Below are 14,075 nucleotides of genomic sequence, written 5' to 3'. Positions count from 1 at the left end.
CTTTGAGCTGCACTCTAGCTGCCTGCTTGCGGGGTTAGGCTGGAATCAGAATGCGGTGACAGAGCGCTTTAGAGCGCCCCCTAGTGTCGGGCGTCGTGTCAGGCACTTCCAGGTTATGGTACCACCCCCCCGCCCCCAACAAGCGTCCCTCGGGTGCAGCTCCCATCGGCATCGCCCTTTCCCAGTGAAAACCCTTGAGGCTCACAAAGGTTAACTTAGGGGGTGGAAGTCGCACAGCTCCTAAGCTGCAGAGCCGGGGCTCGAACTCAGCTCTCTCTGTCCCCCAGTGACTAAGCCCCACCAGGCTGGGAGTGTGGATAGGGAAGAAATTTTGGGAAAAGGGAAAGGACCTGCCCCAAAGGCAGCCACTTAAAAAACCGTTTCAGAACAGCAGGTCTTTTCCTGTAACAGCGCGCATGAATCGCTCAGACCACCAACTTCCTTGTCTCTGGGTGTTTGTTCCCCCAGACGGAATGCACGAAGGGGCTGTTCCGCCAGAGCCAGCGCTACATGAACCTCTTCTGTGCCAGCATGATGGACCTGAACCGGAGAGCTGAGGCCATCGGATATGCCTACCCAACCCGGGACCTCTTCATGGAAAACAGTGGGCCCCCGCATTCTGCTCTAGGAACAAAGCAGCAGGGTGTCCCTGATTCCGGCCACACACACAAACACACACACACACTAGGGCTGCCAGGTTTAGCAAATGAAAATATAAGAGGCCCAGGCAAATTTGAACTTCAGATAAATAGCGAATACATTTTTAGTATAAGTGTATCCCAAACACTGCATGGGCTATACTTAACAATTTTTTTCCTTTTTAAAAATTTTTTGCCACACCTTGTGGCATACTGGATCTTAGTTCCCCAATCAGGGATCGAACCTGCGTCCCCTGCAGTGGAAGAGCGGAAGCACTTAGGCTTAACCACTGGACCACCAGGGAAATCCTACTTAACAATTTTTTATTCATCATTTATTGGAAATAAATTTAAGTGGGCATCCTGTATTTTATCTGCCACTGTTTTGACTGCTTCCTGCCCCCAAAATCTGACCCAGTGACGGAGCTCTGGACAGACCGAACAAGGCAGGACCCAGGTTTGGGGGCCCCTGCTTACTAAGGCAGACCCTCAGGGCTGCCTCCTTGCAGCCACTGTGCTGAGTGCCCACGTCCTGGTGCCGCCTCTCTCTAGCAGGTGGCACCATGGTGGCCTTGGGGAGGGGGAAGAGCTGGGCCTGGGGGGTAGGCCTGCAGAGGGTCCCCTGTCTTTGCTTCCAGTCATGTTCTGTGGAATCGGTGGCTTCTCCGACTTCTACAAACTCCGGTGGCTGGAGGCCATTCTCAGCTGGCAGAAGCCGCAGGACGGATGCTTTGGGAAGCCAGGTGAGCTGTACTTCCTCCCTGGCTGGGAGCAGGGGTGGGGGTGGAGGCACTGGGCTTCTATGCCAGTTGGGGAAAGGATGCACTGGTGTTGGGGTGGGGGGTTCAGAGAGAGATGTGCAACATGCATGTCCATGCACACACATGCATGCACACACACACACGTGGAAATAGGCTCAGAGTTTTGGAAGCCAAAACTTTGCAGGATGAGGGGCGGTCTTGTTGGAAGATATCGGACCCCTGCACCTGTGTTAACAAATTCATTTCTTCATCAAGTATTCCCTGAGCACCTACTATATGCCAGACACAGTTCTAGGCTCTGGAGAAACTAGGCAGGGAAAAGAGGAAAGAGGAAAGAGGGAAAGGGACAGAAACCACCTACACAAACCAGTAAGTGAAATGAGAGTTCTGATAATGGTTGTGAAGGATACATCAGGCTGAGAGAGAAAAGAACATTGGAGAAGCTTCTTTAGGCAGAGTAGTCAGGGGAGATGTCTGAGAGGTGATGACATAGAAGCAGGGGTGGAGGGAACTATATTCAATATCCTATGATAGACCATAATGGAAAAGAATATGAAAAAGAATATGTATATGTATAACTGAGTCACTTTGCTGTACAGCAGAAATTAAATACAACATTGTAAACTGTACTTCAATAAATTTTTTTTTAAAAGAAGCTGGGACTTCCCCACCGGTCCAGTGGTTAAGACTCCATGCTTCCACTTCAGGGGTCGCAGGTTCAGGGTTTGATCCCAGGTCGGGGAACTAAGATTCCCACATGCCGCAAGTCATGGCCAAAAATTTTTAAAAATAAAGAATAAAAAGAAGAAATAGAGAAAGAAGAAGAAGCAGAGGGTGGAAAGGCAGAGGATGCAGCCCCTTTCCAGCCATGTGACACCAGACAGCTGGTCCTCTTTGGAGTAAGTCACTTCACCTCTCTGAGCCTCAATTTTCCTGTCTATAAATAAATAAGCAAAATAATCTCCACCTTCCTGAGCTGTGAGGAGTAGACATAATACATACGAAACCACCTATCTTTTGCCAGGTACAGACAAGTCTCCCAGTAAATGCTGGCTTCCCAAATGAGAAGCTTAGGATGCTCAAAGACCAAAGCTTTTGAAATAAGATAGTCTGTTTTAAAACAGAGGCGTTTATAAAATGAAGATTCTCAGGCCTCCAGACCTATAGATTCAGCAGGTGAAGGGGCTGCAGACCCCCATTTTCAATGAGCTCCTCTGGCCATTCTCATATGGGTGATTGGGGGACCACAATGTGGGAAACATCAGTAGATGCAGATTGAGGTGGTGTGGAAGTATCTCTACCCAGAGGCACAAGGAAACTTCCGGAAGAGCCTCCAGATTCAAGAAAATACTTGAGTTGCTTGAGGTGTTGTGAAGAGTAGGGGGCTTAGCCAGTAATATTTAAAAATCCATCTTGAGAAGTTCACCTTTCATTCTTCTCTCAGGTGCTGAAGATGAAGAATTACCCAAAACCATTCAGTACCAACGGCATATTTTGAGAAGAGTGAAGAGGCGAGAAAAACAATTTACAGGTAATGAAAATACCCAAGACATGAAACCAAAACCTAGAAAGGATACACACGGCTTGCCCTCAAGGAAAACAGGCTCCCAGCATCACCCAGGAGCCAGGGTGGGAGGCCTTTGTGTTTGGGAGCTAGAGGGAAGGGTAGGAGTCTCTGATGCCCTCCCCTTTGAAAGTGGGGAGTCCAGAGATGCTGTCTCCAGTGAAGGGAACATAAAAGAGAAGTTTCAGTGTATTACACACTGAAAGTCACAGAGATAACCCCTCTCAGTCAAAGTCTAGTCAGGAAAACAGAACCTGCATCAGGAACTTCAGCAGAGGGAACTGAATATAGGGAACTCAGAGGTGCTGCAAGAGCTGAAAACAGAAAAGGTGAGAAAACACAGACATTAACCACTGCAGGACGCCCCCGTCCTCCCTGGAGGCAGAGCAGGAGGGACCGTGAGAGGAGATGGGGTGAGCGGAGCCTGCAGAGGCTGGACGCAGAGGAGACAGAGAGGGGCAAGGGGAGAAATACCCTGGCTTCTCCCCTCATCCCACCTGTGGTGGGCAAGGCAGTCTGGGAAATGTAGTTTGGAGGGGTTGGTGCACTGGGGTTTGGAGCAAAGGGCAGAGAGGGGATCTTTGAGCCAGGGGACAAGTGATGAACACAGTTCTGGTGGCCGCACATACCCAGGCTGGCCGAGGGAACATCTGAAAAGTACTCCCAATGGAACGGTGGCCACCCCCCCAGCACTCACAGCAGGGCCTCTGCCTCCCCAGATGGCTGCTCTTCCCACAACACGGCCATGGCTGTCGCGGCCCTGGGTGGCTTCATCTACGTCCTGGCAGAACTCCCGCCAACAGACAGAGAGCTGCGGCCACCCACACCGACACTACCCAGCAGCCACTGACAAGGATGGTTCCACGCCTGCCACCCTCCAGAAAGGTGAAACGCACGCCTTTCGTCCTTCCTTCCTTAGTCCTGGGGCCTGGGTCACACCCTGAGAAGGAGGCAGCCGAAGCAAAGCAATCCAGTGTCGTCCCCTCGGGGAGCAGGGCTTGGGGGGTGGGGTTGGGACGGACCCAGGCTCGGAGCAGATGAATAAATTTAGAGTGCAGTTGAGTGGGGAGTTGGGTCTTGTTCCTCAGCCTTTCAGACAACTTCACTTGGGGTAATTATAGCACCTATCCCAGTATTACCTCCACAGCTGTGACAGTTATGTCTGTAGAGTACTGAGAACGGTGCCTGTAATGTAGTAGCTGCTAGGTAAATGTTACCTGTTCCCGCACAGTGATGATGTCGCATTCCATGGGAGCTTGTCCCGAGGCAGTTGACGGGGGCCGGGGGTGGGGGGTGGCGCTGGCTCATCAACGTTTCTCTCATTCCCAGCTTGCTTCTCTTCCCTCCTGTTCTGCTTCAGTGTGAACCTATTTAAATGTGTCAGGTGGAGCCCTGCCACTAATCTCATGTCTGGGAAAAGACCTGGAAATTCATTATAGGTCCAGGTGTGTCTGTGGTGCTGATTTCAGGCTACGTGCACATGGGCGTTAAAAAAAAAAAAGCTAAAAACCCAGTCTTCGGACTGGAAGGCTCTTAGTGGCTGATGATCATATTTATGTGACAATTTAAACATATTTGAGAATCTGAATTAAAATACCCTTTGCTCTTTCTGTGCCCAACTGAATAATCCAGTGGGAGGAATAGTTCTAAATCTGTCCTTTGGGAGTTGGTCTCCTCTATCTATTCCTCTTTGCTGCTGCCCCGGATGCCTTCCCGAAAGTGCTCTTAAACTGTCAGGCCCACAGGAACATTCCTGGATTTTGTTGGCAAGTGTGACTTGCTTTTGAGTTTTCTTGGGAAACCAGGAGCCAGAATTTAATACCCACTCGGCACTTTGTATTCTTCGGGGATTTCTTCCACATTACCTCTCAAACAAAATTTACCAAGAGAGGCACAGAATCAGATTGGGTTGGGCCCGGTAGGCCAGGACGGGGAGCGGGGGGTAATATAAGATTAATATGAATTTGTGATGGATTCATTGATGGAGGCTGACACTGATTCATTTTTGGAAGGCCTGAGTTACCAAACCAGGATGGAATGATCTACGAGAAACCTGAGTTTACAAGTCACTTTCAAGGAAAGAGAATCCTAATCCAAACAGGGAAGAAAAATTTACAAGGCGAACCCCACCTGAATCACTTCTTTGGATTTCTGTTGCCCTGGGCCCTGAAAAGAGGTGAAAACAGTGGATGAGTCTTTTCACCTCAGCTTCTCCTCACTGAAGATGGATCCTGTGAGCATTTACCATGGTGTGGAGGTGGGGCTTCATTTCCCTTGTTCTGTCACTGCTCATGACCTCCCTAGAAGAGTTTCTCAACCTGTCACTGCTCACTACCTCCCTAGAAGAGCTTCTCAACTTGTGGCCTGTGGCTGCCTGCATCAGAACCACCTGAGGTCTCCTGTTAAACATGCAGGCTGGATTCTCATCCAGCCACCAGGAGGGAACCCATGTGACAGCGAGAGCTAGATTAGCTTGAAGTCACCATGTCCCATTCTCTGTCCCGGGTTCTCTGTCCCTCAGCGACTGTGCTTCCACTCTCCTCCCACACCAGTGGTCAGAGAGACTGGACCTGGCAACGTTTCACCAAGACACTCTGTGTTTCCCAGGTCTTCACTGTTCCCTTTCTTCCATCTGGATTACCCATCCTGACCCCATCCCCCAGTTCAGTTAAGATTTTATTTGTCCTTTAAAAATCACCTAGAACGTCACTTGTCCCATGAAGTCTTCTCCCATTCTCCCACCGGCCTCCCTTTTTTTACACGGCTCTTTGGGCACCTTATTCTGACACTTGTGCACTTGTGGATTCTATCATCAGATGCTAAACCACCTTAGGGCATGGGTGATATAGTGCTCTCTTTGTGTGCCCAGCTCCTACTGTACTGCCTGGAGCAGAGAAGTATTTAATAAATGTTCGCAGAATTAAACAGGAAAAAAGAAAAGAAAAACCAGGCTCTTTAGGATGTGTGTCCAAGTCTTAGCTGGTGGAAGAGGGCTTGGGCTTTGAGCATTGTTGAGCCTGGTCTGGCAAGTCCACGCAGGATGAGGGCCCCTAACGTCACCCACACACATGGAGCATATGACAGAACCTCCTGCCTCTGGAAACCTCAAAGCCAGGTTCTAGCATATTGTAAATACCCTCATAGCACTTTACATAAGAGATACAGAACACAGTGCAGACAGAAGAAATTGATCCTGGTTTATAATTCCTAAAGGGGTTTTATAAGAGCAAGTTTGGTTTCCCAGACTCCAAAACAAACATGCATCCCTGCCCCCCACCCCCCAGAAAGAAGTTCCTCCTGGGCAGGAGAGCAGGGGGGCCAAGGGCTCATGCTTCAGAGCCAGCTGCCTCTGCTAACAGCTGTGTGACCTTGGGCCAGTAGCTTGCCCTCTCTGTGCCTCCATTTCCTTTTCTGTACAATGGATAGCATAATGATACCCACCTTCTAGGATTCACGAAGGGATTTGATAAAATGGGGCAGGTTAAGCCCCTTGCACACTGCCTGAGGCTTAGATGAGCTGGAGGACTGTTAGCTGTGAGTTTCCTCAGAAAACCCAACATCCACACCACCTCTGGGGTGTTATCAGTGGTCTCTGCCCTCATAGAGATGACAGGTGAGGAGACAAGCATAGGAAACAATCGTAATCAAGCAGTTGAGTTTATGGTAGGCAAAGACTGGGTACAGTGCTTAAACTTTCTTCTTTCCCTCGATGGATTAACGTATACCAATGCATAAACGTTGTTCGTGTTCTTAGTGGGGGAAACATATTTGCTCTATTTCATGCCCTGCTGGGGCTCAGAGCTCCCAGCCAGAGAGCCTGCTCAAATGTGTGAACAAGGTAACAGCAACGAAAGAGGCATCTTCAGGAGATGTATGACTCAGAGCTGAAAAGTACATGTAAACCACATACACCATAAACTGTCACACGCTATGGACTGAGGACTCCAAGGAGAGGCCACACCCCCAACCCCCATCCTGTCAGCTTTATCTTAAAACCCTCTGGGGTCCTTTGCAATCACTCCCTGTTTCCACACACACCCCCCACCCCGGTCCTCAGGCAACCACTAATCTCCTTGCTATCTCTCCAGATTGGATGTTCAATACAAATGGAGTCACATTCAGGACTTTCAGGGGTGATTAAATGTCCTAAAGTAGATTAAAGTGATGCTGTGATATCTCTGTACATTTACTAAAAATCATGACCTGTACACTTAAAACAGGTACATTTTATGGTATGTAAATTATACCTCAATAAAACTTAAAAAACAACAACAAACTTCCAACGGTTTCCTGTTTCACTTGGGCTGAAATCCAAAGTCATTTCCCTGGAGTGCTGAAGGATCTGGCACTGGCCTGGCTCTCCCATCTCCACCCTCCCAGCTTTTGCCCTACTGGCTGCCTGATCCTCCTCTTCTCCCCAAGCTCTGTCCGCCCTCCAGGTTCTGCAGTGCCCTCTGCCTGCAAGGCTCTGGCTTCCATCTCCACACAGCTGTCCCTGCTTCCCTATCCTTATGTGTCTGTCTAAATGGGCTTACAGAGGCCTTGTCTGCCACGCCTGCAACATCATTCTCTCTCTGTCCTGCTGCTTCATGGCTTTCACCACGCCTGCACTGTGTACTGTCTCATTCACATTTAAGCTCCATGAGGTCCAGGTCGGTCCTCCTGTTTCATCAGCATCTAGCACAGAGGAGGTGCTCAATCTGCCATATCCACAAATGATTGTAGAGCCCAGATAAGGATGCTAACAGGGGACCAAGGTTTTCAAAAATAAGAGTAGCTGTGGAGGCAGACTCAACATGGCGGTGTGGGAAGATGCGGAATTAGCATCTCCCCACAACTAGGGCGCCTGCCAGCCGCTGGTGGGGGACTCTAATCCCCAAGGAGACGGAAGGAACCCCACAGTGAACTGGTAGGACATAGGGGGACCGGGGGGGAGGAGAAGTGGAGACAAGACAGGATCAGTGCCCCTGAGGCTGGGGAGATCAAGAGAGGCAGGTGGGAGGGACTCTTCAGGAAAAGTGGGAGAGGAGCGGAGGGCAATCACCTGGTCCACTCGGCCCGGGGAGCCTGCTGAGTTCCCAGGCCAGTACCCACCCTCCAAAGCCCCATCCAGGCCGCGTAGGTCCTGGGGCCATAGGAGGGAGGCTGGGAGATCAGGAGAGGCAGGCGGGAGGGCCCCTCCAGCAGGAGCGGGAGAGGAGCAGAGGGTGATTGCCCTGCCCACTCGAGCCCAGGAAGCCTGCTGGGCTCCCAGGTGAGGTCCCCTGCCCTCTGAGACCAGGGGTGGGGGTCACGCCTGGGCACCTTCTGTTCCTTGAGCCTAAGCCCCACCCCCCACAGACCCCAGGGGCTTTTCCAGCCCTGTGGGTCCTGAGCATTGGCCCCGCCCACTGCCCAAACCTCGCCCTTACTTAGGCCCCGCCCTCCACAGCCAAGGCCTTTCCCCCCCACCTTTTTTTTTTTTTTTTTTGGCCACCCCCGCGGCTTGCAGGATCTTGGTTCACAAGCCTGGAGTCGGCCGAAGCTCCTGTGGTGGGAGCTCCGAGTCCGAACCACTGGAATAACAGAGAACCTCAGGCCCCAGGGAATATTCACTGGAGTGAGGTCTCACGGAGTTCCTCATCTCAGCATCAAGACCCAGCTCTACCCAATAGCCTACAAACCCCAGAGTTGGAAACCTCAGGCCAAACAACCAGTGAGACAGGAATACAATCTCACTCATTAGGAAAAAAAAAAAAGAGAGACAGCAAAAAAATATGTCACAGATGAAGGAGCAAGGTAAAAACCTACAAGACCAAATAAATGAAGAGGAAATAGGCAATCTACCTGAAAAAGAATTCAAAGTAATGATAGTAAAGATGATCCAGAAAATTGGAAATAGAATGGAGGCATGGATTGAGAAAATACAAGAAATGTTTAACAAAGATCTAGAAGAACAACAAACAGAGATGAACAACATAATAACTGAAATGAAAAATACACTAGAAGGAATCAATAACAGAATAACTGAGACAAAAGAACGAATAAGTGAGCTGGAAGACAAAATGATGGAAATAACTGCCAAGGAGCAGAATAAAGAAAAAAGAAAGAAAAGAATTCAAGACAATCTCAGAGACATCTGGGACAACAATAAATGCACCAACATTCAAATTACAGGGGTCCCAGAAGAAGAAGAGAAAAAGAAAGGGTCTGAGAAAATATTTGAAGGGATTATACTTGAAAACTTCCCTAACATGGGAAAGGAAATAGTCACCTAAGTCCAGGAAACACAGAGAGTCCCATACAGGATAAACCCTAGGAAAAACACACCAAGATACATATTAATCAGACTAACAAAAATTAAATTCAAAGGAAAAATATTAAAAGCAGCAGGGGAAAACCAAAAAATAACATACAAAGGAATCCCCATAATGTTATCAGCTGATTTTTTCAGCGGAAACTCTGCAGGCCAGAAGGGAGTGGCAGGTTATACTTAAAGTGATGAAAGAGAAACACCTACAACCAAGATTACTCTACTCAGCAAGGAAGTCAAAAGCTTTGCAGACAAGCAAAAGCTAAGAGAATTCAGCACCACCAAACCAGCTTTACAACAAATGCTAAAGAAACTTCTCTAAGCAGGAAACACAAGAGAAGAAAAAGACCCACAAAAATAAACCCAAAACAATTAAGAAAATGGTAATAGCAACACACATATCAATAATAACCTTGAATGTAAATGGATTAAATGCCCCAACCAAAAGATACAGACTGGCTGAATAGATACAACAACAAGACCCATATATATGCTGTCCACAAGAGACCCACTTCAGACCTAGGGACACATACAGACTGAAAGTGAAGGGATGGAGAAAGATATTCCATGCAAATGGAAAATGAAAGAAAGCTGGATTAGCAATACTCTTATAAGATAAAATAGACTTTAAAATAAAGACTGTTACAAAAGATAAGGAGGAACACTACATAATGATCAAAGGATCAATCCAAGAAGAAGATATAACAATTATAAATGTTTATGCACCCAACATAGGAGCACCTCAATACATAAGGCAAATGCTAACAACCATGAATGGAGAAATCGACAGTAACACAATAATAGTAAGGGACTTTAACACCCCACTTACACCAATGGACATATCATCCAAACAGAAAATAAATAAGGAAACACAAGCTTTAAATGACACAATAGACAGGATAGATCTAATTGATATTTATAGAATATTCCACCCAAAAGTGGCAGAATACACTTTCTTCTCAAGTGCACATGGAACACTCTCCAAGATAGATCACATCTTGGGTCACAAATCAAGCCTCAAAAATTTAAGAAAATTGAAATCACATCAAGCATCTTTTCTGACCACAATGCTATAAGATTGGTAATCAATTACAGGGAAAAAAACTGTAAAAAACACAAATACATGGAGGCTAAACAGTGCACCACTAAATAACCAAGAGATCACTGAAGAAATCAAAGAAGAAATGAAAAAATACATAGAACAAATGACAATGAAAACACGATGACCCAAAACCTATGTGACGCAGCAAAAGCAGTTCTAAGAGGGAAGTTTATAGCAATACAACCTTACCTCAAGAAACAAGAAAAATCTCAAATAATCTAATGCTACACTTAAAACCACTAGAGGAAGAAAAACAAAGAAAACCCAAAGTCAGTAGAAGGAAAGAAATCATAAAGATAAGAGCAGAAATAAATGAAATAGAAATGAAGAAAACAATAGCAAAGATCAATAAAACTAAAAGCTGATTCTTTGAGAAGATAAATAAAATTGATAAACCCTTAGGCAGACTCATCAAAAGAAAGGGAGAGGATGCAAATCAATAAAATTAGAAATGAAAAAGGAGATATCACAACTGACACTGCAGAAATACAAAGGATTATGAGACTACTACAAACAACTATATGCCAATGAAAGGGACAACCATGAAGAAATGGACAAATTCTTGAAAAGGTACAATTTTCCAAGACTGAACCAGGAAGAATTAGAAAATATAAACAGACCTATCACAAGTAATGAAACTGAAACTGTAATTTAAAATCTTCCAACAAACAAAAGTCCAGGACCAGATGGCTTCACAGGTACAAATTCTATCAAACATTTAGAGAAGAGCTAACATCAATCCTTCTCAAATTCTTCCAAAAAATTGCACAGGGAGAAACACTCCCAAATTCATTCTACAAAGCCACCATCACCCTGACACCAAAACCAGAAAAAGATATAAAAAAAAAGTTTAGACCAATATCACTGATGAACATAGATGCAAAAATCCTGAACAAAATACTAGCAAACAGAATCCAACAGCACGTTAAAAGGATCATACACCATGATCAAGTAGGATTTATCCCAGGGATACAAGGATTCTTCAATATATGCAAATCAATCAATGTGATACACCACATTAACAAATTAAGGAATAAAAACCATATGATCGTCTCAATAGATGCAGAAAAACCTTTTGACAAAATTCAACACCTATTTATGATAAAAACTCTCCAGAAAATGGGCATAGAGGGAACTTACCTCAACATAATAAAGGCCATATATGACAAACCCACAGCCAGCATTGTTCTCAATGGTGAAAAACTGAAAGCATTTCCACTAAGATCAGGAACAAGACAAGGATGTCCACTCTCACCACTCTTATTCAACATAGTTTTGGAAGTCCTAGCCACAGCAATCAGAGAAGAAAAGAAATAAAAGGAATACAAATTGGAAAAGAAGAAGTAAAACTGTCACTGTTGGTGGATGACATGATACTATACATAGAGAGTCCTAAAGATGCCACCAGAAAACTACTAGAGCTAATCAATGAATCTGGTAAGGTTACAGGATACAAAATTAACACACAGAAATCTCTTGCATTCCTATACACCAACAACAAAAGATCGGAAAGAGAAATTAAGGAAACACTCCCATTTACCACTGCAACAAAAAGAATAAAATACCTAGGAATAAACCTGCCTGAAGAGGTGAAAGACTTGTACTCAGAAAACTATAAAACACTGATGAAAGAAATCAAAGATGACATAAACAGATGGAGAAATATACCATGTTCTTGGATTGAAAGAATCAATATTGTGAAAATGACCATACTACCCAAAACAATCTACAAACTGAATGCAATCCCTATCAAACTACCAATGGTATTCTTCACAGAATTAGAACAAAAAATTTTACAATTCGTAAGAAACCCAAAAGACCCCAAATAACCAATTCAATCTCAAGAAAGAAAAATGGAGTTGGAGGAATCAAGCTCCCTGACTTCAGATTATACCACAAAGCTACAGTAATCAAGACAGTATGGGACTGGCACAAAAACAGAAATATAGATCAACGGTACAAGATAGAATACCCAGAGATAAACCCACACACATATGGGCACCTTATTTATGACAAAGGAGGCAAGAACATACAATGGAGAAAAGACAGCCTCTTCAATAAGTGGTGCTGGGAAAACTGTACAGCTACATGTAAAAGAATGAAATTAGAAGACTACCTAACACCATACACTAAAAATAAACTCCAAATGGATTAAAGACTTAAATATAAGATCAGACACTATAAAACTCCTAGAGGAAAACATAGGAAAAACACCCTTTGACATAAACCACAGCCAGATCTTTTTTGACCCACCTCCTAGAGTAACAGAAATAAAAACAAAAATAAACAAATGGGACTTAATTAAACTTAAAAGCTTTTGCACAGCAGAGGAAACCATAAAGAAGACAAAAAGACAACACTCAGAATGGGAGAAAATATTTGCAAATGAAACAACAGACAAAGGATTAATCTCCAAAATATACAAACAGCTCATGGAGCTCAATATCAAAAAAACAAACATTCCAGTTAAAAAATGGGCAGAAGAACTAAACAGACATTTCACCAAGGAAGACATACACATAGCCAAGAGGCACATGAAAAGATGCTCAACATCACTAATTATTAGAGAAATGCAAATCAAAACTACAATGAGGTATCACCTCATGCCGGTCAGAATGGCCATTATCAAAAAATCTAGAAACAATAAATGCTAGAAAGGGTGTGGTGAAAAGGGAACCCTCCTGCACTGTTGGTGGGAATGTAAATTGATACAACCACTATGGAAAATAGTACGGAAGTCCCTTAAAAAACTAAAAATAGAACTACCATATGACCCAGCAATCCCACTACTGGACATATACCCTGAGAAAACCATAATTCAAAAATAGACATGTACCACAATGTTCATTGAAGCACTATTTACAATATTCAGGACATGGAACCAACCTAAATGTCCACTGACAGATGAGTGGATAAAGAAGATATGGCACATATATACAATGGACTATTACTCAGCCATAAAAAGAAACGAAATTTAGTTATTTGTAGTGAGGTGGATGGACCTAGAGACTGTCATACACAGTGAAGTAACTCAGAAAGAGAAAAACAAATACCGTATGCTAACGCATATATATGGAGCCAAAAAAAAATGGTACTGATGAACCTAGTTGCTGGGCAAGAATAAAGAGACAGACATAGAAAATGGACTTGAGGACATGGGGTGGGAGGGGGAAGCTGGGGTGAAGTGAGAGTAGCATCGACATATATACACTATTGAACGTAAAATAGTTGGCTTGTGGGAAGCAGCAGCATAGCACAGGGAGATCTGCTTGGTGCTTTGTGATGACCTAGAGGGGTGGGATAGGGAGGAGGGGAGGGAGGCTCAAGAGGGAGGGGATATGGGGACATGTGTATGCATATGGCTAATTTGCTTTGTTGTGCAACAGAAACTAACACAGTATTGTGAAGCAATTATCCTCCAATAAAGATCTATTTTAAAAAAAAAGAGTAGGTGTGAGCAAAGGAGAAGTCCTGAGTTAGCTGGTTTGGCTAGAACTGTATTTTGGGACTTTTTAAAAGACAAACTGAGGGACTTCCCCGCTGGTGCAGTGGTTGGGAGTCTGCCTGTCAACACAGAGGACAAGGGTTCAATCCCTGGTCCTGGAGGATCCCACATGCTGCAGAGCCACTAAGCCTGTGCGCCACATCTACTGAAGCCTGCACACCTACAGCCTGTGCTCTGTAACAAGAGAAGCCACCACAATGAGAAGCCCTCACA

At 45.1% G+C, this 14,075-nt stretch overlaps 1 protein-coding gene across 1 annotated transcript; it reads left to right on the top strand.

The window, feature by feature from the left end:
• Window positions 1-50: 50 nt before the first annotated feature.
• Window positions 51-3,813, top strand: LOC307063026 (UPF0764 protein C16orf89 homolog; the record flags this gene model as incomplete). The annotated part of the gene is made up of 6 exons (XM_079718992.1): window positions 51-55; window positions 103-118; window positions 469-604; window positions 1,277-1,381; window positions 2,844-2,930; window positions 3,683-3,813. The coding sequence occupies 6 exons, from the start codon at window positions 51-53 to the stop codon at window positions 3,811-3,813; spliced, it is 480 nt and encodes a 159-aa protein (XP_079575118.1).
• Window positions 3,814-14,075: the final 10,262 nt, after the last annotated feature.

The sequence above is a fragment of the Hyperoodon ampullatus genome (assembly GCF_949752795.1).
Source record: "Hyperoodon ampullatus genome assembly, chromosome: 14".
NCBI classification, from domain to species: domain Eukaryota; kingdom Metazoa; phylum Chordata; class Mammalia; order Artiodactyla; family Ziphiidae; genus Hyperoodon; species Hyperoodon ampullatus.
Note: the sequence above shows the minus strand (reverse complement) of the source record. Positions and strands in the feature narration are given on the sequence as shown.